General features: G+C 35.0%; 1 protein-coding gene across 2 annotated transcripts in view; it reads left to right on the plus strand.

The window, feature by feature from the left end:
* The window catches only part of GRM1 (glutamate metabotropic receptor 1), a 401,573-nt gene that overhangs the window by 113,100 nt on the left and 261,037 nt on the right, over positions 1-27,436 (plus strand). For both annotated transcript variants that reach the window (XM_057740283.1, XM_057740284.1), the window contains exon 2: positions 10,896-11,145. In XM_057740283.1, coding sequence (XP_057596266.1) covers positions 10,896-11,145 — 250 coding nt within the window. The remainder of the gene's footprint in view (positions 1-10,895; positions 11,146-27,436) is intronic.

Genomic DNA, 27,436 nt, shown 5'->3' on the forward strand with positions numbered 1-27,436 from the left:
TTCCATCCTCGAGTTAGACTCCCTTTGTTATACAACAACTTCCCACTGACTATCTATTTTACAGTTGGTAGTATATATATGTCTGTGCTACTCTCTTGCTTCGTCTCAGCTTAAAAAAAAAAAAAAAGAGGAGACTAGCTGCTTCTTTAATAAACTAGGGGTACTCATATCAGATTTGGGGATTTCAGACAGGAAATCTGTATATATTAAACAGACTCTCTCAATCCAAGTAGGTAGATATCACAAGAAATGGCACATGACTTATGATCAGCTTTGTTTAAAAACAGTGACTATAGGAACTTCCCTGGTAGTCCAGTGGTTAAGACTCCACTCTTCCACTGCAGGGGGCATGGGTTTGATCCCTGGTCAGAAAACTAAGATCCTGCATACCCCACGGTGTGGCCAAGAAAAAAGAAAAAAAAGAACAGTGACTATAACATTAGTATTTCTTTTTCCTTGGCCAAGAAAAATTGTTACATTGTTCTTGTGAGAGGTTAATTTCCCTTCAGGAAAATTTTCCTGAAAACCCCATAGCTATACTTGGGATGATATTTAGATGAAAACTGTAAGTTGTGTATTTTTATTTCAAAGATTTTTATTAACAAAATAATGCATGATTATTTAGATAAGTTAGAAAACAAAGATAGTAAAAATATAAAAACAATTATACATAATTCTAAAAAAAACTGTTATTTTCTTGCATAGTCTTCAAACTTTATATATATACATATATTAAAAATTGACTTTATATTTTATGCACTATTTTAAACTTTTTTGTACTTAACAATATGGCTTCCTTTTGCGTTGAGTACAAATTTATATTACCCTAGAAAATGGTTGCATGTATTCTTTATACCATTATGTAATAATTATTTAACCATCTCCTATTGTAGAAAACAGTTATTTTCCTTGTTTGTTTTGTGTTTTTTTTTGTTTTGTTTTGTTTTTGTTTTTTAGTTTCTGCTATATTTTCCAATTATGTGTTGGAGATCCTTGTAACTGGAACTTGACAATGAAATTATTTCCTGAAAACTGAATCTCTGAGTTAAAAAATATGAATGTAATTTAAAGCATTGCTACTACAAATTTTCCACCAAAAAGATGGGAACAGTTTATACTACCATTAGCAGTACATAAGAGTACTCATTTCCATGAACTCTTGCCAACAGTAGCTTTATCATTAAAAAGTATTCTATAGTGTGTGTGTGTGTGTGTGTGTGTGTGTGTGTGTGTTTGTGTGTGTGTTGGGGTTGCTTTTTCTGAACTTGTTCCTAGGTACAGTTTTCCCAGTTGTGATTCAATATCACATAGGCAGGGATAGTGGACAGGTATGATAGGGGCTGCTTCTGTGAACCTGTTTCCTCCATGTGAAAACTGAAATGGAAAAATCTGCTTTTCTGCAGGAATGGTGATGTGCTTTTGTATTTTTATATCACTTACATTTTGCCTTCTCTTAACTTCTTTCTCCATATCAAAAAGAATTCAATTTAGAGAAAAAACAAACTGGCTTATTGCATAAAGGTCTAAAATAGATACAGTGGCTGAAACTTAAAGAAGGCTCGGTGACAGAGACTCAATATAGAGAAATGCAGACTTCTGAATGCATTTTGTAAACACCAATAGTCCAAAAATAAAATGGAGAAGGAATTGCTTTGTGTAAGTATGACAGAAAAAGTGATCCAGGGACAACGTGGGAACAAGGTGACCATGAGTGGAGAGCTGAACACTTCAGTTAAAGAAACAATCACGAGCTTGGGTTTTATAAATAGGAACACAGAAATAAAGGAATCTAAAGCTTTTGAGTCAGTGATAACGCCTTATGTCCAATTTTAGATTCTACAACTTTAGAGAAACATGGAGAATAACAGCAGGCCCCATTCCCTGAATTTTCTATGCTCTAGGAACTTTGCATTCATTAACACATATAATTCAATAATCATGACAAGTCTTTGAGATGCATGTTATGACCCCCATTTTGCACAAGATTAAACAAAACCCTAAAGAAAAAACTTTAAGATTATCTATCTCCTCATCTAGGATCCAGGATTCAAACCAGGTTGGTCTGCCTCCAAGGCTCATCCTTTTATTTACTCAGATATCAGGCATACCCGAAAACATGATGGGGCAAAAGGGCAAAGATTAAGCAATCCTATTGCAGAGAGATGACAGTCACTTTTTGGTGAATCTCCTTCTTCCACTTGGATGCTATAACTCTATCTGCCCAAACTGGAATAATTAGAGATGGGGTTGTGAAATTTCTGATAAAAATGATTCTCTTCTGTTTTCTCCGACTGCCTTGTGTCAGGCAGTTCCTTCACTGACCTTGCGTATAAATTCCCTTATGTGCTTCTAAGGCAGGTGATGACTCATTCGCTTCTGACTGACCAGACCCATAATGCTGACTGCAGGTGTGTGGATGGAAGCAGGGAAACAACACTTTCTACGTATTAAGTGGGAGAACCAAACAAATTAAAAGGTTGCTAGGAAAGGTCAAAATAATAGGAGCTGTTTCCCTGGGAGGAGAAAAAGACTAATTGTGGTTTTCAGAAAGACTTTTTTAAAAAAAGGAAGGAAAATTCAAACAAGCTGATTCTGTCTCCATGGAGAGTGAAGGGGATATGAATTTAGATTTTGTTGTACAGGGCTTAGGTGAAAAAGAAGAATTTCCTGATAGTGATGATTATTGAATATTGGCAGCAGCTCTCCAGAAGGTCCTGCGAAATCAATTGCCATCATCATAGTTCTTTTAAAAATGGGATATTATCTTATTTGCCCAAGATATCCCAGGAGGCAGAATAATCAGTTTTCAGGACCTCGGCTAGGGACTGGCCATAACCCAAGGGCTATACCATCAACTGGGGGGCCTAAGACTGCCATAAGGCGGGAACTAAGGTAGTCTAGAGCATAAGACTAGTGAATCATTGAAAGTAATACTGTTCCTTCTTCAAGGAGAGTGAAGAAATATCTACATATTTTCCTTGTGTAAATGTTTCTCCTCATATAACTGAAGTGTACACATATAGGGATGAGATATGTTGAATGCTGTTGTTTGACCAAGCTAATTTATGAAGATGCAATAACAGGATTTGGACTTCATTCAACATAATGGCTGAAGTGTTATTTTAGCCACCAATGGAGTTCAGATTATTTCTTAAATATATCCTCAATGTTTTAAGATTAGAAGAAAAAACAACCAATATAAAGACTAGCCTTAAGTGCCTACTTTTTTGCCATGATGACAGTTCATACAGATGATTATGAAATCCAACACAGTTTTATTTCACAGCTTGTTTGCTCAGTGAAACTACCTACTAAATCACTACAAATCAAATATTTTATGAATGAATATCTGTTATTATGGTCTGATAATAATTATATCTAACTTCTTCAAAAGATCATATGCAGCTTAGAAAATTGAGTTGCAGCCATTGTTTTTTTTCTCTCTTGAGATAGTTCTAATTGCCTATTTTCAGTACCTTTACTAACTCTACCCTTGTATAATGTCCACATCTATTACATTTAAATACTTTTATTATTCAAACTATAGGGATTTCTTTGTAAACCCCATGTCATTAATCTCCCCATAAATTCTGTTTTAAATCTTGTTTTATAGAGTACCTTGATTTACTCTCTGTAAATCTTTTTTCTCATATAACTAAGACAGAAATCAAAATGTTTCAACATATTTCAATTTTATATTTCGTGGGCATTATCAGATGCCACTCTTCCTTCTCTCTCTTACTCTCTAGGTTTCGGGCAACATCACAACAGTGATAAAGTCTGTTATAAAATCTGTTACAGCACAGCAACATATAGCACATTTCCATGTTGCAATCTTGTAGCGATATGCCAGATGCTTCACTAGAGATCTGATATACAGAGTGTCATTCTATAAACCATGAACCTTCTGCTCCAATGGAACTTCTCTACTCATTGCCTCTAAAAATACCTTTTGTGGATTCTCATTCACTCCCATTTATCCTGAAAGCCAATCCCTTGCCTACAAATTTCAAGAACTCAGTTTCATCCCTACTTTTCCCAAGAGGTATTCTCTGATCATCCCTGCTCTCTCCTTCTGAAATTCAGTATTATGGTATTTTTCATTTCCCATGTAGCATATAAAGCTTAGCATTGCGGCTATATTTTGTGTGCTTGTGTCACGGCTTCATAGCTATATCATAAGTCAGTGTAGGGGGCAGCATAAAATGGTGATTATGAGCAAGAACTTCTGAGTTAGATGTTGAATCCTGTATTCATCACTGTTTGATCTCAGGCAAGTCGCGTAACCTCTTAGAGCTTCTACATCCCCATCTGAGTTATAACTTCTATGTGGAGTTGTTATGATGATAAAGTGCTTAGGTATTTAGCACAGTGCCAGACACATAGTAAATATTCATCAATTGAAGGCAAAGACGATGTCCAATAATTCTGGGCAACTCTTTAAAGGGCAGAGTCTGGGGATTTTTTTCAAGTTGAGAGCTCAACAAACTATTTGATAATTGAATGAAAATATGCAGCTCCTTACCAGACCTGAGTGTTAATAGTTACATAGTACTTTTAAGAGTTTTATTATAAGTCAATTCTTTATCTATTCAAAACTCCTTCCAGAGCTGCACAGAGAAGTATCTAAATAAATTCCTCACTACCAGGAAAGGCAAGAGGAGCTCTAGGTGGTCAGGTGGAAAGGCGGGAAGAGGCAGAGGGTAGGTTCTATGCTGAGTGTTTTATTTTCAGTCTGGCATCATTTGATCATGACCTGGGAGACAGGCAAAGAAGACATGTCCTCTAGTTTTCTTTCTAGCTGTGGAAAATCTGTTTTTATTTTAAGATCAAAATAAAAGTACTTTCTTTTCTCCCAGCTTTTTGAGGTATAATTGACAAACAAAATAGTATATGTTTAAGGTGTGCAATGTGGTAGTTTGATATACATATACATTGTGAAATGATTACCACAGTCAGGTTAATTTACACATCCGTTACCTCACACAGTTACCTCTTTTGTTGTTTTTCGGAGAACATTTAAGATCCACTCTCAGCAAATTTCAAGTATACAATATATATTATTAGCTATAATTATATGTAATACATATGTATAAATAATTAACTATATAGTTACCATGCTGTACATTAGATCCCTAGGATCTTATAACTGAGATTTTGCATTCTTTGACCAACATCTCCCTAGTTTCTCCATTCCCCCACTTCTGGTAACACTGTTCTGCTCTCTGGCTCTATGAGCTTGACGTTTTTAGATTTCATATATAAGAGAGGTCATACACTATTTGTCTTTCTATGTCTAGCTTATTTCACTTAGCACAATGCCTCCCAGATTCACCCATGTTATCGCAAACGGTGGCCTTACCTTCATTTTTTACTACAAATATTCCATTTTTACGACTAGCATTCCATTTTTTAAATTTATTTATTTATTTATTTATTTATTTATTTATTTTATTGGCTGTGTTGGGTCTTTTTTGCTGTACGCGGGCTTTCTTTTTAGTTGTGGTGAGTGGGGGCTACTCTTCGTTGTGGTGCGCAGGCTCCTCATTGCCATGGCTTCTCTTCTTGCGGAGCACAGGTTCTAGGCACGTGGGCTTCAGTAGTTGCAGCACATGGGCTCAATAGTTGTGGCTCACGGGCTCTAAAGTGCAGGCTCAATAGTTGTGGTGCACGGAATTAGTTGCTCTGCGGTATGTGGGATCTTCCTGAAGCAGGGATCGAACCCATGTCCCCTGCATTGGCAGGTGGATTCTCAACCACTGGGCCACCTAGGAAGCCCCTAGCATTCCATTTCTTATGGCTAATGTTCTATGGATAATATTCCATTCCATATGTATGTAATAATATGTATTTATATATATATAGAATATAACATTTATTACATTTTCTTTATCCATTCACCCATCATGGACACTTACTTTTTTTCTGTATCTTGGCTATTTGAGAAACTGATTTCATTTACTTTGTGTATACACACAGTAGAGCGATTACTGGATCATATAGTAGTTCCATTTTAAAATTTCAGAGAACTTCATATTGCTTTCCATAATGGCTGTACCAGTTTACATTCCTGCCTACAGTGTACAAGGACAATTTTTCTCCATACCCTTGCCAACAAGAGGCACGTTCTTTTGGCAACTCTTCCTGATTCCTAACCTATATCATCTCTGTTAGACATTTACATTCTAGCTTGTCATGTCATTTCCACTAAATGAAAGTAACATGATTTTAAGCTTCCTACAGGTGATTTTCTTCCTCTTTTGTATTGTATTTGTGTCTAGTACTATCATCAATATAATGAGTACAAACAAGGTAATATTTATGGATGCAATGTTTAAAATATAAAGATTTATAATAGTGTAAGTTATTCTTATATTAGAGCTACTTTAGTAGAAATATATATATGCTAGTTTGGAGTCTCTTAGGCTTCATAAGAGAAATGAGCAGTTTAAACATGGTCTACTATATCATACTCAACTCTCAATCAATTTGTATAATGAAGAATTGCTATCCAAACAAGTAAATATGAATAAAGAAATCGAAACAAATATTTCATAGAACAAATTGACCTATGTTGACATTTTTTTAAAACGTTATGAAAACATACACATTTAATTGCTTGTTGCTGTTAAGAGAAACAAGCAGTAGCTTAGGAATCAGGTAGACTGTTCCAGTTCTAACATAAACAAGCTTCATGCCTATTGGTGAGCCACTTCACTTGGCCCAGTTTCCTTGTTGTAACCTGAAGGGTTTGGACAGAGTATGTCTAAGGCCTTTACCAGATTTAAAACACAAGGATTTTCTTATTCGAATACATAGAGTATTCTTGCTCCTTTAGTCTGCATGTGCTTTGATAAAAGAGTAAAAATCATTTTCTGTGATTGTAGTCCAAAGGTGGCACCTTAGCAGTATAGTCATTCCCCTGTAACACCAACTTATGATGCCTTTTCAGTGCCTTTTGCTGAAAGAATTGCCTGTGATGTCTGTGTACCTTGTAGATTCCTGAACTGCATTTATTTTGAGTAAGCGGCATCTGACTTCCTTCCTCGTGCCCTCTTCTGCAGACAGATGAGGCATTCACTTGCCAGCTGCAGTCCTCCCCCTTATAATCAGTCAATGCCTCTTCTCTGAGCCATGATGTGCGACCACAGTCCATGGAGCTGAGGATTTTGTCATGTGTTAAATCTTCTACTTGGGCTTCACTGGACTGTATCAGGCCATTGAAGGTGGTTAAATGAAGAGGCAAAAACATTAATTTGGTAATTCAATCTTATGAAACAGGAAACAAGAACTCTTTGTTTTCAAAAATACAAGAAAATCTTATTAGGTTTCATAACAACGCCCATGAAACCTTTACAGATATTGAGATTTAAGTCCTAAGTTCTTTTGGATAATATCATTGTTTTAAAATTATTTTTACTTAACTATTGCTGTATTTATGTGATATTTATCTTGAAAAAACTTGAAAGCTACTGCCAAACTGTCCACCAAAATTTGAACAACTTTTACCAACAGTGAATGTATCTGTGCCTTGCCAACACTGAATATTACTAATTTTTGAAATCCTGGCAACCTGATAGATGAAAAAATAGCATCTTGTTTTAATTGTACTCTCTTCATAATTAATGAGATTCAGTGATTTTTTTTATATGCTTATTACCCACTTTTACCTATTTTGTTTAAATTGCTTATTTATAACTTTTGCCTCTTCCTCTATTGGGCTGCTACAAAGAATGTATTTTTACTGTGCATTTAGTGTCTAAAACTATTCTAAATACTAAGACTACATCATTGAATAAGTCATAAAAAGGTGTTCCCATGACACTTATATTCTAGGGGGAAGATAAAAATAAGCAAGAAAAAATTTCAAGTAAGTGTACTAAGATGAAATCAAGAAACATGATTAGTATTTACTGGGAAGTTACTTTAAGCTGAATGAGCACAAAAGGCTTTTCAGAGGATGCAATATTTGTGTTGAGAGACAACTGACAATAAACACCTGTAGAAGCACATCTTTTTAGGTTATGAAAATAGCTAACATAGAGACATGAGTGAGTTTAGGGTATTCCAGGAAGAGAAAACACACACACACACACAAAAACCCATAGGGCTGGAGAAGGTAAGGGAGGGGAAGTGAACAATGATGAGTTTGGTGAAATTGGAAGGCTCAGCCCTGGTACAGCCTGATAGTCCAGGGTAAGGAGATTTGGTTTCATTCCAAGTATGTTAGAAAGAGACAGGAGCTTTCTGCAGGGGAGTGATATAATCTGATTTTTACCTTAACAGGTCACTCTGTTCGCTAACTGTGGAATAAATCATTGGGGAAAAGAGTGGAAGCAAGGAGACCAATGTGGCAACTAGGACAGTTGTCTAGGCAAGAACTGATAGTTACTTGGGTAGAGGACATTGTTGGTGGCCTTCATAGGCTCCCTCTACCTGTCTGGTGCACCTATTTCCTAGCTACTGGAGAGTAGGCTTTTATCAATCCCAGCCGGCCCCTTCCTGGGAGGCTATACCTCCCCTCCCCTCTTGTGGACCTTATACAGTAACTGATTGACAATGGGGTCCCCTTGCCTAAAGGTGGGGCTAACTCTGGTACAATTTGTACTCTAGCACTTCTAGTGAAATCAGACCGAAGCTTACATTTAGCCAAGATGACGTTGCTACTTAGCATTCCCTTCTCGTTCTTTCCTGAATCTCTCTCTTTTTCTCAATAAAAAACTTGAACAAGAATCCTCATCTCAGCTCTGTTTCTAGGGAACCTGATCCAAGACACTTGGGTCAGAGGTTGAAATGGAAGAGAGAGACTGTGTTAGGAACATATAGAGGTAGAGTCTATGGGAGTGGATCTGAAATATGAGAGAAAGACAGAAATCAAAACAGCTCCTAAATTTTGTTATTGAGCAACTTTGTGAATAACAGCACAATTTACTAATAGATGTCTGGAAGGAGCAGTTTTTCAGGGTGGAGAGAGAAAAATCCTATTTCAGATATGTTAAGGATGAGATGTCTATATGTGGATGTGTCAGGTAGGGAATTGAATACACTAATCTTTTGCTCCAAAAGGCGGTTCAGTCTGAAGATCTATACTTGGGATTCAACCATTGTATTCAAATAATGTTTGAAGGAATGCAAATGAGGGTACTTAGAGTTAGTGTATAGATAAAGAAGAGAAAATTTCCCAGGACAGGGTCCTGGCATGACAATATTTAGAAGTTGAGCAGAGAGGAGAAATCTAGCAAATACATTGAGGAGTAGTCAGTTGAGTGATGAAGAAACCATGAGAGGGTTGTGTCACAGAATCTGAGAGGATACATTGTTTCAAGGAGAGGGTAGCCAACTCTTGAATGCAGCTCAGGGGTTGGTGAAGATGAAGAGAGAGAGAACAGATCATGAGATATGGCAACAGGGAAATTACTGATGACCTTGACAAGAAAACAGCTTGACAAGAGAAGATTCTGTGGTGATGGGAGTGAATGAAACAAAGACCCCAGCTGAGATGGGAGTCACAGTTGAGTTCAATAGTTTGGAGATTTGGAGGAGAGAAGGATAAGGATGAAATAATCATGTTAGGGATTAGGAACATTTATTTAAGGGGAGATGTAGTAAAATTTCCTTGTGTTATTGAGTGCCCTTTTGGTATATATGCTCATGAATTTTAAATAAAACCAGTCATTAAGGTTGTGAGCTTTTTCCTAGCCATGTTCAGGTATTCAGGTATAGATATGGAATAGATTTATAGTTGGGTTTAACTAGCATTAGGGTTTTGTCAGGAAAAAGACAGGGTAGTTAAAGAATTTGCAAGAGAGTAATTATGAGACTAGGCTATGATGTCTAAGTTGGGGTAGGAGGTAAATGGGAGGGACGATGGAAAAAAATAGGGAACTAAATGGATTTGAGCCTTTTATGAGGTTGAAGAAATGCTGGAGGAGGAGGAGTAAAACATATGAGCTTGAAAGATGAGGACCAAAACAGAGACTGGGATGTTTGATGTTCATTCACATGCAGAGATATTAGAAACATTTTTGATAACAAGGTCAAAAGTGTGAACATGAAAGTAGGTGGGTTACAGGAAGTATCATTGGATGGAGGTTGAGAAAATGAGAGGAAGTAGTATTGGATCTTTTACATGGGTATCAAAATCCCCAAACTTGGAGAAGGGAGTAGAGATATAGAGGACACTAAGGTGGGCGCTAAATTCATCGGTGAAATAGAGAGATGGGGAACTGACACAATGTGATATTTGTTTTATTTCATTGATTTGTATGAGTTGTTAGTTTTAAAGTATATTTTATTACAATAATAATATTAAAATCAAAGCATGAGACCAAATCTCCCATAATCCTATCACTTTATCAAAGTGTGGTACGTTTTGACTAAGCCCTGTAGCTGGTTTTTGTCTGTGTATTCCTGCCTGGCCAGGTACTACGTTTGCTTTGCTTGCTCACTCTTCATGGAAATGTTGCAGGACTTGCTATCACCATGAGTGTCTGCTCTTAACCTGGCAGCCAGCTGAAGCAAGCCCTCGAATGAGCACATCTCATTGTGCTGGTTGACCTCCTACCCTAATGTGCTGAGTTCTCCCACATTGCTAAAATCTGGGACAACCACTAGTAATCATGGTTGTAAAATAGGGCAGCCAACCCTCATTTCTCAAAACCTGTTTCACTGTGGACACCCTAGTTATATAGTTTTCCATTATTTTCACAGAGTTGATAGTTTAACTACATCTGATTATTCTCTTTAATCCATCCAGATCTTCCTTCAGTCCCAGTTATATTTACAAGTTACAAGCCTGTCCTCTGCATTCCCTGTGACTAATGAGTCCTTATTCAAGCTTGCAAGTGCTGCTGCTGCCAGGTTGTCTTGAACATCTGCTGATTGTTTCTGGACAGGGAATTATGGGGAGAGCGGAATGGATGCTTTCAAAGAGTTGGCTGCCCAGGAAGGCCTCTGCATCGCCCATTCAGACAAAATCTACAGCAATGCTGGGGAGAAGAGCTTTGATAGACTCCTGCGCAAGCTCCGAGAGCGGCTTCCCAAGGCCAGAGTGGTGGTTTGCTTCTGTGAAGGCATGACTGTCCGAGGTCTCCTGAGTGCCATGCGGCGCCTTGGTGTGGTGGGCGAGTTCTCCCTCATCGGAAGGTAAACCTCAGTCTCTCTCTCTTCCCCCTCCCCCCCCCCCCCCCACACACACTTTGCCACACATGTACTTGCTCTCACAAAACTGGGCTTCCTGACTCCAGAGCAGGTGAGATGTGCTGTGCATTCCTTCTGGATCTCGCTGAGAGTGGGGCTATTGCCATTTTCACAATAGATAAGATCAGAGCAGTTGATGACAAGATGATGAGACTATTTCAGAAAAAGGTGGGAAGTTGTTGCTAGAATGTTTTGTCCTGGCGAATTATTCTTTTCATTTGCTTCCCCTCTTCCACCCCTCCTCCTCCCCAAACCACACAAATACTTTTGTCTTCATATTCCTAAGCATAGATATCTTAATGAGGTGTTGGTGGATGGAGGGCAGTAGTGAAGATGGAAATATATATCAAGATCTGAAGTTTAAAGGGCTAGCTGAATGCAGGTGAAGACATGCAGCTGAACTCTTGTACTTGATAATATAATCTCTTACAACTTATGGAATGGCTAATTGTGATGCTTTCAGCATGTAATTTCTGGAATTGCAGATGGTAGGTTTCAAAATCTGTGTTCTTTCTAAACCATATGTACTTATGTGAGAGTGGAGATTTTCAGTATCATTGTATTTTTTCATAGGGTTTTTGACCTAATGGGTATCATGTTTAATTTAACATCTTCTAATACTACATAAAGGAACTGATAAATTTTTCCAAGGAACCTACTAAGTTTGCTTGAATGAAAGCTTCCCCTAATTTCTGACTCTGTCACTCTCATCTTCTAGATCTCTTTTTTTTCTGCATCTTCTTTTCTGGCTAGAATACAAAAGTTTTCTCACCTGCTGAAGCACCTTAACGACTGATCTTTTTCTCTAGGAAACTGGGCAGTAGTGGTGTGGACAACTCCCAAGTGGTGTTGACTTTGTTCTGTGGTAATGACTGCAATGCTAGTAAAACTAAAGCCACTGTCATTTGGAACTAGAGGCACAGAGCCTGTCAAAGACTTTTGAGTAGCAGGTAGGATGGAAATAAAGCTAAATGAATAAAGAAACAAAGAAATGATCTAGGCATGAAGATGTATGAAGTCAAGGTCAAAGTATAATTCAAGATTAAGAAAATTATTGACTTTGGGTAAAATTGGCACACTGCCACAAAGTAACTTTTTGGCTTCTTCAACATGATATGGTTGTGTGAAGCCATTTAAGAAAGTGTCTCTAAAGAAGATGTATTTAAAGAAGCACTTTACTTCCTTTATGAGTGAAAAAGGATGTAAGCAGCATTGTTGAAGTGTTACATGGAATAAGGTTCTTAATATATGCATTATGACAGATGGCATATAGATATTCAATCTTTTAATTGATTTTGTAAAATGACTGCTTTTATGAAGGGTGCTTGTTTAAAAAAAATTCTCATGTTTACCATTTTCTAAGAAGAAAGGTCTGTTTTACAGGATTCATTCTGTTTAATATCCCCAAAGAGAGGCTAGCTACCTGGATTCTAGAACAAATGTAGAAAATATGTGAGCTTTAGTGTATAAAGACTGCCTAATTATGAAATATATTTATACAAAAGGCTGCAGTGGGTAATTGTAGTGTAAAGAATTCATTCTATTATCATTACTTAAAAGCTGGTCAAGAATAGTAATATAAACTTCTCTCTCTGGCTCTTACTTACCTGCTAATAATGCAACTGAGTCTATACAGGTATTTCTGAGTCTCACATGTGCTTGCTTGCGATGAGGTCAGCTACATGTGATATCTACTTCTTTTACTCCTCTCTTTCTCTGCCTCACCTCTTCTGGGTTCTACTGATGTATCCTAGAGATACTGTCATCACAGTGAACACATATGCTTCTGAAGACACTGCTCCCTGTACCAATGGTCCCTTCCAATAAAGCACAGAGCCCTGGAGATGTCAAAGCTATGCCACACAGTGCTTCTCTGATTTTCCAGGCTATATTCCATGAGGGTCTATCAAAATGGTATTGGCTCTTACTCTCATATCTTAGAGGATTTAGTGGAAAACAGCCTTTTTTTCATTCTTTGTTCACAGCTCTCTCCCTTCCTGGGGAGAGATATGAATCCAGGTATGAGTCCAGAGGGAACTAGGCAGGCAATAAAGACAAGTAGTAACACGATGGCATAGCTAGTATTAGCCTTTCCTTCAGATGCTTGATTCTCCCACTTCCTGTGCAATGAATTCTAACCCAAACACTCCTCTGTCCCTCATGCCAATGGACATTTGGTGAGCTTAGTTCCCTAATTTCAGCAGATATGCCTGGAAGTGTTCCAGTTTAACAGAAAGTTGCAAGTTCTAGATACATTTGTGACGCTACCAAGTATATCTCCTCCCTATTTAAAGGTTTCATTTACCAAATGATAAACTTCTTTGAGGTCAGGAACCATTGTTTAGTTTCTTTCACAATACATGGTATGATTCTGGATGCCGCCAGATTCACAAGATGGCATTGTGTAGATGGTGATGGAACTCTTCATAGAGGTGAAGTTAAGTAAATCACGGTGTAGACCGCAGCAAGAGACATTTAGTTAAGAAAAAAATTAGAAATTCCTGAATGGAGATTTGTACCCCTTTGTCTCTTGTGACTCCTCTTTTCTCTTACATTTCACATTCAACATAGAAGGAAATGTTGTTAGTGCTACAATCAAAACGTATCCGGACTTTGACAACTTAATGCCTTTCTTGCTGCTACCCTCCTAGTCTCAGCCAACATCATCTCTCACTTGGGTTATTCCAATAACCTCCTAAGTGATCCTTGCTCCTCCCCACCATTTATTCTTAAGGCAGAGAGATCTTTCAAAAATTTAAGTCAGGTAATATCTTTTAACCTTACATGCTCAATACCTGAAAATAGCCTTTCATTTTTCTTATTACAAAGTCCTTGCAACGGCCTTCGAAGTCCCACATTCTGTCATTGGGACTGAGTTCTTTATAATGGAATAATAAACTATCATGACACAAATAGAATTTTTAAATAGAAAGTTCTCAGAGATATTTAAAAATCCTATATTTAAAGAATATTATGGAAAAACAAAACGAAACATGAGCTAAGAGTTCTAGCTCTGCCACAAAGTACTCATGTGATCTAAAGTCACTTTTTGTCTCTGAGACTATTTTTTTTTCTATAAAAATTAACGACTTGGCTCCAGATCATCTTTACGTATTTTTCCAGTCCTATAATTTATAAGACCATACGACTAAACTATGTTCAAAAGAAATATATTTATAGATTCATTTTCTCTAAAGTTATTCATGAATTTGGATTAATCAGTTTACACTTTTCACCAGTCACTTTGTTAAAACCAGGAGAATTCATTGAATACAGCTGCTTAGAATTAGTGTCTTAATCTGTGGTCATGGAATGTAGCCAGCATATCCACATGAAAATCAAACCTTTGACTCTGAACAAATTGGAATAATATTCCCACCAAATAAGTTAACTAACCATAGTCAGGTTAATCATCATACAGAAGAACCATTCTTTCTTGGTTTTATGAAACTGCCTCTTTGGAGATGCTTCTCAAAACTGTGTGCAGCGTATCTATAATTATATTTTAATGATGGAGGTGAGAACGACGATGTTGATGATGATAACATTTGTTCAGGACGTACTGTATGCCAGGCACTGTTCTAAGCACTTTGTATACATAAGCTCATTTAATCGTCGTAACAATATGATGAGATAGCCACTAATATTATTTCTGTTTTAATGTATGGAGATGTAAAGAATTTGTCAAAAAATGTCGCAGTGGGGATTTGAACGTAGGCAATGTGACTTCAGAATTCATGCTCTTATGCACTAAGTTATACTGTGTGTGTCAATCTACGATTGTTTTAAGAGATATTAATTTTATCCTCAGTTGTCTTTCAGTTTGCTCTCACTTGTAGAGATTTATTTCATTGTTTAGAGCCACCTTACTTGGGAAAATAAACAGAGGTATCTCCATGAGAAAATTATTTTACATTTCTGTGTAATTATTCTCTATTTCTTTGAAGCCTTTTTATTTCTCTCTTAGTATTAAATGTATTATATGATATTTCAATAAAGGAGCCCTTATTTTCAAGCTCATTATTTTTTGTTTTAACATGAGACTCCACAATAGCATTCTCTATTTGCATACCAGTCTATATCTATGGAACTATACCTATGTAAAAGCCGATTTGGAATAAGTGGGTGATATTTCTCTGAAAATCTCAGTTATAATTATAAAACTTCTAAAAATTAACTGATGGATTTGTTCTAATTCCTATATTATTCTTTTCTTTGAAGGAAGTGAAAATAAGCATGATTTATGTGCATAAACATGTAATAACAGGTACTGTTTATTGAAGGTTTGATATGTACTAGGCTAATAATATATGATATCTCCAGTCCTAACAACAGCTCTGAAAGGTTGATTTGGAAGGTAGAGAAGTTAAACCATTGTCCCAAATTCCTAAATTAATAAGTGGTGGAGACAAGGGTCAAACTTCCTACTATACTATAGCATCATATAGATATGTAAATATAGAATTGTAACCCCCTCAATGATAGGAACCAGATTTTATATACTTTTTAATTTTCTTGTCATGCCAAATGCAGTGTTTTGATGTGTTAATTACTTAATAACTATTGTCAGAAAGCTTGGAGTGTCATAGTGAGAGCAGGTAGCTTCATTATGTGGCCCTGAGTTCCCTTTCACTTTCCATGATCAGTAAGTTTTACCTAGTGTGGTAATGGTTGATGTTCTTCAATCAGCCTCTATTTCTAGAATTTGTAAAATTGGGACAAATATTTGCTTACCTGTCAGGTTGTTGTATTTATCTAATCACAGAATGCTTCCTTGTCTGTTAAACCAAAGCTGAGTGTCAATATTGGGTCCCTTAAAGACGCACTATTTTCTGAGGGTGAGCGAAAGCTTTCTGACTTTAGTCTTATGCCTCGTGTTAGCATTATCCTGGACTTCTACCCTGGCTTCCTCATCTTAGGAAGCCCTTCTAGTAGGTTTACATTGTACCTTTTTAGGAGTCTCTGTTTGGATATACTTAGGTATACCATATTTAATTATGCATTTCCTAGCCTGTTCTACTGGATTATGACATCTTATTTTGCCACTGTAAAAAATAAGCATCCAATAATTAGGTTAATAACTTTCCATTTCATCCCCTCTCTCTAGTATATCCTGGCCAATCAGTTTATAAGTATATGGTCCTCACATTTCAGTGCCTATCCCTTTTGTACTGGTGTGTGCTGTTTTACCTGTCATCTCTCCCAACTCTATAATCTTCTCACCTACTAGACCCACTTTCCATTATCTGTCACTGCAGAGAAATCCCTGCCCCCACCATCTAAATCCTGATCCATGAAAATACTAACACCATGATGTATGAGTTGAAAGCACAATGAACAACTTTAGGCACGTATTCAAAAAATGATTGAAATGGAGCAATTCCTTTATCTGGAAAGTAGCCTACAGTTTCATTTTAAAACAAAGGAAATACTTGGTTTTTACAGTGTATTTTTTTTTTGTCTTTTTCTTCCGGAACCTAAACACATATTTAGAAAAGTAACCTCTATACGCTTGAAGCATAAGGTGATATACCATGGTGTTATGTTCCATACACTTATGTTTCTAATGAAAAATGAGTTGTTTTAGATCCCATATTTCCATTATGGAAAAAAAAATGGGGAAATATCTAAAGTTTGTAGCCTTCAGGCAAAATTGCAAAGGTTATGTGTTTTAAGTAAATGTGGACTTCCAGTGAAGTGTGACATCCTTCAGAATGGATTATAATCAGAAGGCTGCCAAAGCTGATGAGCATTTTCTGATGCGTGATGGTCACGATTCAGAGATTCATAACCTGCCCTTCTCTAGGTTCCCAAGGGTGGAAAATGATTACTAACCTGCTGACAGGCTAACTCTTCCTTAAAACACTCCTGCTCCAAGGGCAGATTAATGAGAGCTTTGTGGAAGATTACACTGTTAGAAAAAGACCATGAGAAATGTGTGCTAGGGAAGGAGAAGGGGTTTAGTTTAGAGTACTCTGGAGAATAAACATCATTTGTAGCATATTGACAGTTATTCTGAGCACAGATCTCAGCTATAGAAATGCTCAGGATTTCCACAAAATTGGGGGGCTGATTTACATTAAAGATGGTAATGATTAACTCTTTCTTTATGCTAATGCCTGTTTCCACCTTTCAGATAATTGACATCTGAAAACTGAAAGACTGTCTCTAAAAGAGACTGCCGTGGTCTCTACTCGCCTAGAAGGTATCAGAAATACTGAAGGAAAGGATTTCAGATGCCTTCTGTATCTATAAGGCACTGGCTCAAATGTGAATGAATGAAAAAGGAGGTCATTATGATTTACCCAAGTTTGTGTTTGAGGCTGATCGAAGACTACAGGGAATTTATCTTAATACATTTTCGTAGTTCCTATGACAGTCAGTTCTCAATCTGGCTGCAGATCAGACTCAGCAGGGGCTCTTAAAAATGTGGATTCCTGGATCTCACCACAGGCCATTAGTAGAATTTCTTGGTGAGGGACTTTGCATCTTCTCTTTTTTAAAAGGATTAAAGATAAATTAAATTTCAGAATCACTATTCTGTGATGCCTACATCAGGGTTTTTCCCTCAGGTGGTATTCACTATGAATGAATTGCTTACAGGATATTATTTGAAAGGGAAGATGAAGTGAGAAGTTTAACTCCACTGCCTGTCAATCCACCATTTTAGCTCCAGTTTTTTGGTTTTTTTTTAACTGTATTTTGCTTTATTATTTCTGGAAATGTATTTACTTTCAAAATTTTCTTTAAAAAGTAAAGATACATATGAAAGTAGTATATTATAGTAATAATGGTATTAGTAGTAGTAGTAATAGCAGTAGTAGTGGTAACAGTAATAAACACTCTTTGCAGCTCTGCTTATTTCCTGTGTTTCTGCCTTCTCCTGACACTCAAACTGGCCTATTGAGCTGCCCCCTGAAAACATTGCCTTGTTCCAGTTCTCAGACTAATCAAGATGCAGAATAGGGAGCACATAAATAAACATGTGGCAAATTTAGCCTCAACCATCTTCAAGTCTAGGGTTGCCCACGGCTGACCAATGAACTACTATTGTTGAGTACAATTGATCCTGGAACAACACAGGTTTGAACTGCACAGGTCTACTTTTACATGGATATTTTTCACTAGTAAACATTACAAGTACTACATGGTTGGTGGTTGATTGAATTTGTAGATGGGGAGGAAATGCAGATGTGGAGTGCTGACTATAAGTGTACGTTGTAAGTAAATTGACCCCCACTTTGTTCAAGGGTCAACTGTAGTATTCTATGGCATGGACATGCTTCAATTTGCTGATCCATTCTCCTATTGATGGACATTTGGGTTATTTCCAGGTTTGACTATAATGAATAATGCAGGATGAATATTAATGTATGTTTGGGTGGACACATATATTTAATTCTCTTTAGGGAATATCTAGAGTGAGGTTATGGGTCACATGGTAAGTATATATTTAACTTTATAAGTTACTTTATAAGAAACTGCAGAACTACTTTCCAAAGTGGCTGTAAAATTTGGCAGTTCCATCAGCAGTGTATGAGTCCTAATTCCTCCACATCTTCACCAAAATAGTATTGTCAGTCTTTTTAGCTTTTAGCTGTTCTAGTGGATATACAGTGGTTTGTCCTTGTTGTTTTAATTTGCATTTCCTAAAGACTAGTAATGTTAAACATTTTTTATGTACTTATTTTAATATCTTTTTTGGTGAAATCTCTTGTACACATCTATGTCCATTTTATCAAGTTTGCCTTACTATGAAGTTATAAAAATTCCGTATAACTTCTGGACTCAAATCATTTATAATATATATGTATTGCAATATTTTATCAGTATGTGTCTGAAAATTTGATTTTGTTAATAGTATCTGAAAAATGGAACATTTAAAGTTTTAAAAGTTCAGTTATCAATGTCTTTTTTTTATGGCTTATGCTTTGTGTTTTATCAAAGATAGCTTTATCTACTCTGGGGTCACAAACATTTTCATAGAAGTTTTATAATTTTTACTTTTATAGCTGGATATGATTAAATCATATGTTTGGAATTAATTTTCATGTATGTTGTGAGATGAGTGAATGCTTTTTTTGGGGGGGGAGGGGGCATGAGAATATCCAGCTTTTCCAGAACTGTGTATGGAAAGGACTATCATTTCCCCATTGAAGTAACCTGCCATTTAGTTGAGAACAGTTGACTGTATATGCACATGTATTACTTATTTTCTATCCTTCTGCCTTATTTGAAATTAATTGAATACATATATATATATAGCATTCCATTTTATCTTTATTTTTTACTTACTAGCTACCATGTTATTTTATGGATAGTTGATCTAGGGTTTACAATCTACTTTTAAAAGTTATTATTGTCCCCACCTTCCAAAAATGTTATACCACATCACATATAGTGTAAGTACTTTGTACCAATATATATACATTTCTCCTTCCTCACCTGTGTTCTCTTGTCATGATATATGTGACTTCTAATTCTATTCCAAAATTCAAAATGCATTGTTGTTATTTTTGCTTAAGTGGTCAATTAGCTAGTCAAGAAATCAAAAGTGAGAAAAATTATCTTCTATAATTACCCATATAATTATTGATACTATCTGTGATCTTCTTCACTCCTTGTGTAAATCCATATTTTCATCGGATTATTTTCTTTCTGCCTGAAGAATTTCCTTTAACATTACTTGAGGAACTGGTCTGCTGAGATAAATTCTCTTCACTTCTTTTGTCTGTGAAAGATTTTATTTTGCCTTAATTAAAATTTTTTTTCTGGTATAGAAATCTAGGTTGATAGTTGTTTTTACTTCCAGTGCTTTAGAGATATTATTCAAATATATTTTTGACTTGCATAACTTCTGATGAGAAAGTTGCTATAATTCTTATTTTTGTTTCTCTACTGTGTATTTTTATCTATTATTGCTTTAAGCATGTCTCTTTATCACTAGTTTTCAGCAATGTGATTATGATAAGCCTTGATGTATTTTTCCTCATATTTGTTTGACTTGGAGTTCATTGAACTTATTTTTCTTTTTTAGGAATCTTTTTTATTTTATTTAATTAATTAATTTATTTGCTGGCTGCGTTGGATCTTCATTGCTGTGCACGGGCTTTTTCTTCTCTAGTTGCAGGGAGCGGGAGCTAATCTTCATTGTGCACAGGCTTCTCATTGCGGTGGCTTCTCTTGTGGCAGAGCACAGGCTCTAGGCATGTTGGCTTCAGTAGTTGTGGCATGCAAGCTCAATAGTTGTGGCTCACAGGCTCTAGAGCACAGACTCAGTAGTTGTGGCACACAGGCTTAGTTGCTCCATGGCATGTGGGACCTTCCCAAAGCAGGAATCGAACCCATGTCCCCTTGCATTGGCAGACGGATTCTTAACCACTGCGCCACCAGAGAAGTCCCATTGAACTTCTTACATATGTGGGTTTGTAGTTTTTTTTCCTAATCAAATTTGGAAAATGATGGCTATTATTTCCTCAAATATTACTTCTGTCTTGGCCTTTTGTTTCTTTCTATCTTGTACTCCAATTATATGTATATTTGACTACTTAATATTTTTACACAAGGAAATTATGTGCTTAGTCTGGGTTTTTTGTCTTTTCTCTCTGCTTCATTTTTTTAGCGTTTCCATTGCTATGACTTTGAGTACACTGAGTTTTTTTGCTTGTGTGTGTGTGTGTGTGTGTGTGTTTCAGGGTCTACTTTGTTCTTAATCCCATCATGTGTGTTTTTTATTTTAGATAGTGTGATTTTCATATCTAGAATTCACACTTAGATCTTTTATTTACATTTTATTTCTCTTAATGTGGTCGTGTTTTTCTCTACTGTCTGGAATACATAAAACATATTTGCAACAGGTGTTTTAACATCTTTGCCTGTCTTGTCAGAGTATCCTTTCTACTAAGGCTTATGAGGGTATGAGCTAGCCTTAGTATTGTATAATTTTGAGGATTTGTTTTGTCTATGTTTTCTAGTGAGTCTCCAGCTTCAGGTAGTTTCTTCTCACACATGCGCACATCAGAACTTAGCCAAAGACTTGAAGGGATCCCTCCACATATCTCTGTTTCAATGCACCTCTCTCCTTTTAAGACCCTGTCCTAGTAATTCTACCTTTTTGGACTTCTTGAACTCTGATGCCCATTTGTTGTTGTTGTTCTGTGTTCAATTTCATCCTTCTCTTCAGCTTAGAAAACTACCACCAGGCAATAACATGGTAAATTAGGCTTGTCGCCTTGATACATTGATTTTAATTTCCTAAGGTATCATACTCTTATACTGATATTTGTACAGTGTCACACAACAGTTAGTTAATTTATTTTGTTTGGCGTTTTAATTGTTGAAGGCAGAAGGGAACAATTTTACATTTCTTCTAGCAATGTATGAAGTTTCCAATTTTTCCACATTCTTATCACATTTTGTTATCAACCATTAAAAATGTCTATATCTCTATCTCCATTTCTATCTAGATCTCTCTTTCCATCATAGTGGGTATAAAGTTATATCTCATTCTGGTTCTGATTGCATTTCCCTTCATGACTAATGATATTGAGCAGCATATTTTCATGTGCTTTTTGGCCATTTGTATGTCTTCTTTGAAGAAATGTCTTAAATCATATGAACATTTTAAAATTGAGTTATTTGTCTTTTTATTGTTGAGCTGTAAGAATTCTTTATATATTCTAGATATTAGACTCATCAGATAAATTATTTGCAAATATTTTCTCCCATTCTGTAGTTGTTCTTTTTACTTCTGGACAGTGTTCTTTGATACATAAACATTTTAAAGTTTGGTGAAGTCCAGTTTATCTATTTTTATTGTTGTTGTTTGTACTTTGTGTCATATCTAACAAATCATTGCATAATCTAAGGTCATTTACATTTACACCTGTTTCTTTTCTAAAAGTTTTATAGTTTTATCTCTTATATTTAGTTTTTAACCCATTTTGCATTATTTTTTAATATGGTGTAAGGGGTCTAGCTTCCTTCTTTTGCATGTGGAAATCCAGTTGTTTGAGCATTATTTGTTGGAAGGACTATTCTTTCCACATGGAACTGTTTTGGCATTCCTATTAGAAATCAACTGAACATAATGGTTTATTTCTGGATTCTCAATTTTATTACATTGATCTAAATGTCTAGCCTTATGCCAGAACCACCCTGTCCTAATTGCTGTAACTTTTTAATGTTTTGAAATTGGAAAGTTTGAGTCATCCAAATATTCCAAAAGTGTTTTGGTTATTTTAGATCTCTTGCATTTCCATATGAATTTTAAGATCAACCTATAAATTTCTAAAAAAAGTGTAGGTGGTCTTTTGATAAGTATTACGTTGAATCTCCAGATCAATATGGGGAGTATTACCATTTTAACAACGTGAAATCTTTCAATCTATAAACATGGGACGACTATCCATTTAAATCTTTCTTAATTTCTTTCAATGATGTTTTCAGTGTACACGTATTGCAATTATTTTGTTAAATTTATTCTTAATTATTTTATTCTTTTTATGCCATCGGAAATGGAATTGTTTTCTTAATTTTATTTTAGGTTGTTCATTGCTAGCATATAGAAATAGAAATGATTTTTATATACTGATCTTGATTTTGCAACCTTGGTGAACTCATTTATTAGTTCTTATAGTTTTTAGTAGATTCTTTACAATTTTCTATTACAAGGCCATGCTATTAACAAATAAAGATAGTTTTACTCCTTCCGTTCAGATTTGGATGGCTTTATTTTATTTTCTTTCAAAATTTCTCTGACAGAACATTCAATACAGTATCACATAGAAACACCTAGAGTGGACATTCTTTTGTTCTTTGCATTCGGGGGAAAGGACTCAGACTTTGCCATTAAGTATTATGTCAGATTTTGTTTTTTGTAGATGCCCTTTATCAATTTCAGGATTTTCCCTCTATTACTAGTTTGTTATGTGTTATATCATGTTGGATTTCATTAATGGTTATTCTGTCTATTGGTTTGATCATGTGATTTTTGTCCTTTATTGATATGTATATAAAATTATTTGATTTTTGAATGTTAGACTAACCTTTTGTTTCTGGAATAAATCCCATTCAGCCATGGTTTATATTTATTTTAAAATATTATTAGACATAATTTGCTAGTATTTTTTTGATCATTTTTTGTGCTTATATTTATGAAAAATATTGGCATGTAGTTTTCTTTCCTTCTGATGCCTTTGCCTGATTTTATCTGGGTAATAGTAGTCACATAGAATGAGTTGGAAAGTATTTACTCCTCTTTTATTTTTTGGAAAAGTTTGTGAAGAATTGATAGTAATGCTTTTTTAAATCTTTGTTAGAATTTACCAGAAAGGCTTTGAGTGCCTGGGCTTTTCTTTGTGGGCATTTTTTTTTTTTTTTACTACTAATTCAGTCTCTTTGTTTGTTATAAGTATACTTAGATTGTCTGTTTCTTCTTGAGTTTTGATAGTTTGTGTTTTTCTAGGAATTTGTCCTTTTTATCTAAGTTATCTAATTTGTTGGCATGTAGTTGTTCATAGTATTCCTTTATAATCCTTTTTATTTCTGTAAGGTTGGTAGTAATCATCTCTCTTTCACTGCTGATTTTGGTACTTTGAGTCTTCTCTATTTTTTCTTGGTCAATTTAACTAAAGATTTGTCAATTTTGTTGATCTCCTTAAAGAACTAACGTTTGGTTTCCTTGATTTTTCTCTTTCTTTTTTCTGTCCTCTATTTCATTAAATTCAACTCCAATTCTTATTATTTCCTTCCTTTTGCTTGCATTGGTTTCAGTTTGGCTTTCTTTTTCTATGGTTTTAAGGTGGAAAGTAAGGCAGTTGATTTGAGTTTGCTCTTTTTAAATGTAGGTCTTTAGAAGTATGCATTTCCCTGTAAGCACTGTTTTAGCTGCATCCCATAAGTTTTGGTATATTACATCTTTTCATTCATCTCAATTTACATTCTATTTTCTCTTTGGATTCCTTCTTGACCCTCCTTGGTTATTTAAGATTGTGGAGTTTAATTTCCATACATTATTAATTTCTCAAATTTATTTCTATTGTTAATTTTCTATCTCATTTTATTATAACTGAGAACAGTTTTTCTGTGATTTTGTTTCTTTTAAATTTATGGAGGCTTGCTTTTTTGTCTAGTATATGATCTAGTCTGAAAAACATTCCAAGTGCACATAAAAAGTATGTGTTTCATGCTGTTGTTGGGTTGAGTGTTCTATGAATGTTTGTTAATTCTAGTTGTTTATAGTGTTATTAAAGTTTTTTTTTTTAATTCTTGTTGATATTCTGTCTAGTTGTTTTATCCATTGTGGAAAATGGCGGTATTGAAGTCTCCAACTATTACTGTTAAATTATCTTCTGGTTTTCCCTTTAATTCAGTTTTTGCTTCACGTATTTTCAGTTTCTGTTAATAATAACTTCCTGATGAATTGACACTTTTATCATTAGAAAATGTCCCTCATTATATTTAGTGATTCTTTCTATTTTAAAGTTTACTTTTTCCTGATGTGAGTATAGATAGTCCAGTCTTTTATAATTGCTCTTTACATGATATATCTTTTTCCATCTTTTCACTTTCAACATATTTGTATCTTTTTATCTTAAATGAATCTCCTATAGACAGTATGTAGTTGGAAGCTTTTTTATAATTAAATCTAACCTTATAATCTCTGGGGTTTTTTTGTATTGCTTAATCCTTTCACATGTAGTGTAGTTGTTACACTGCTATTTTACATTTTCTTATATGTCTCATATCCTTTTGTTTCTCTATTCCACCCCTAATCATTTTTTCATTACAAAATTTATTTTCTTATCGGTTGCTCTAGGGCTTACCAAATAAGTCTTAACTTACCAGAATCCACTTCAACTCTATGCTAAGCTAATTTCAATGAGATACACAAATATTATTCTTACATAGTTCTATTCCCATTTACTTATTTTTGTGCTATTACTGTTACATGTATTACATTTATATATGTTAAGAATCCAGCAATGCATTGTTATAATTATTACTTTATATAATTTATGTTTATTAAGGAAGCTCACAAAAGAAAACAATAAATATGTATTTATAAAGTTTATTATATTTACCGTCTTTGTACTATTTCTTATTCTCTACATTTTTTTTTCCTGTGGATGCCATTTTCCATCTGGTGTCATTTCCTTGCTCTAATACAACTTTACTCCCACCCATAACCTTTATGCTGTTGTCAAATATATTACAGTTCTATATGCTATAGGTCCCCAAATATAATTATATGCATATTGTTTTATACAGTTGCTTTTTAAATCATTTAAGTATAGAAAGAAGAAAATATATGCATTTATACTGTTTTCTTTTTATAATTGTCTAACTACCTTTACCTGTGCTGTGTGAGCGTGTGTGTATTTGAATTTTCTTCTAGGGTAACTTACTTTCAGCCTGAAGAATTTCCTTCAGTATTTTATTTTATTGTTTTGTAAGGTGGATCTACTGGGAATGAATTCACTGTGTTTGTTTATCTGAGAATATCTTTATTTCACCTTCAATTTTGAGAAATATTTTTTGCTGAATATAAGAGACTTGGTTGATAGCTTTTTATTTTTGTGCTTTGACTATGTCATTCAGCTGCCTTCTGGCCACCTTTGTTTCTCATAAGAGATCATTTCTTAATTATATGGGATTAAACTGCATGTGATGAGTTGTTTTTCTCTTGCTGGTTCCTAGATTTTCTCTTTTTCTTGGCTTTCACCATTTTTACTATGATGTACCTGAGTGTATATTTTTTTGTATTTATCCTATTTGGAGTTCATTCTTGCATGTGTAGATAAAAGTTTTTCAGTAAATCTGGGAAGTTTCCGGACAATTTTTCTTTGAATATTTTTCTGCTCTAGTTCCTTTCTCCATTTCTTCTGGTACTCTTACTATATGTACGCTGGTATTCTTCAAAGTGTCTCACATTTCTCTGAGGCTCTGTTCGTTTTTAAAATTTCTATTTCCTATCTCTTTGGATTGTATAATCTCTGTTGATATATCTTCAAGTTCAACTATTCTTTCTTCTGCCAGTTCAAATATACCACTGATCTCTTCTACATTTCATTTATTGTACTTTTCAAGTCTAGAACTTCCTTCTGATTTTTTTGATAACTTGTATATCTTTATTGATATTTGATTAGACATTTACTTCTTTAAGCATGGTTTCCTTAGTTCTTTGAACATATTTACAACAGATGCTTTGAAGGCTTTGTTATAACTGACATCTGGACTATTTCCCAGGCAGTTTTTGTTGCCTTTTTTTTTTTTAAATACGTATGAGTCATGCTTTTCTGTTTCTTTGAATATATCACAAATTTTTGTTGAAAACCACACATTTTAGGTAACATACTGTAGCATCTCTGGATGCTGATTCCCCTAACCTGTCTTGTTTTTGTTGTTTGTGTTTTTATTTGTTTTGTGTCTTGACTATTTTAGTGAAGTCTATTTCCCTCAGAGTGTGAAGTGTTTGGTTTTGTTCCTCAGAAGGTACATGCAGCTTTAGGTGTGTGCATACTCACTTTGGGATGACAGTGGTTTAGTCAAGATGTTATTGACTGTCTCTTTTCCTGGTCCATCTGTTAAGCTGTATATCTCATTTGTTATTACACTCAGATGTTAGGTTTCATTAATTACTGACTGATTGCGCTATTGTTTTAAACAGTGCCTGGGGATACATTCTCCATATTCTGATTCAATTAAATCTGGGCATGAGTAATTTTTTTTCTTGTTTTTTCTTTTAATTTAATCTTTATTTTCTATTTGTGGAAATTTGCTTATAATGCTGTGTTTGTTCTAGGTGTACAGAATCTGGTTCATTTACACATATGCATATTTCTATTCATCTTAAGATCCTATTGTCATACAGCTTAGTACAGAGTGCTGTGTAGACCTTTATTGGTACACCATCATCTTTGGTGATTATATACTTTATATGTATTATTATATATGTGTTATTCCAATATCCTAATTTATACATTCCTCCAACCTTTCCACTTGATTAAGCATAAGTTTGTTTTCTAAGTCTGTGAGTGCCTTCTCTGTAGAACTACGTTCATTGGTTTCAATTTTTAGATAACATCTATAAATGATGTCATAGTTTAGGGCAAGAGTAATTTTTGAGGCCAATCTTTGGTTTGTTCTGAGCACAGGAGGTGATCAGTTTGGGAAAAGGGATGTTCCAGTGTTATAATTCTTCCTACTGGGAACCCCTTAACCCTTAGCAACCCTA

Source organism: Hippopotamus amphibius, chromosome 6 (genome assembly GCF_030028045.1).
Source record: "Hippopotamus amphibius kiboko isolate mHipAmp2 chromosome 6, mHipAmp2.hap2, whole genome shotgun sequence".
NCBI lineage: Eukaryota > Metazoa > Chordata > Mammalia > Artiodactyla > Hippopotamidae > Hippopotamus > Hippopotamus amphibius.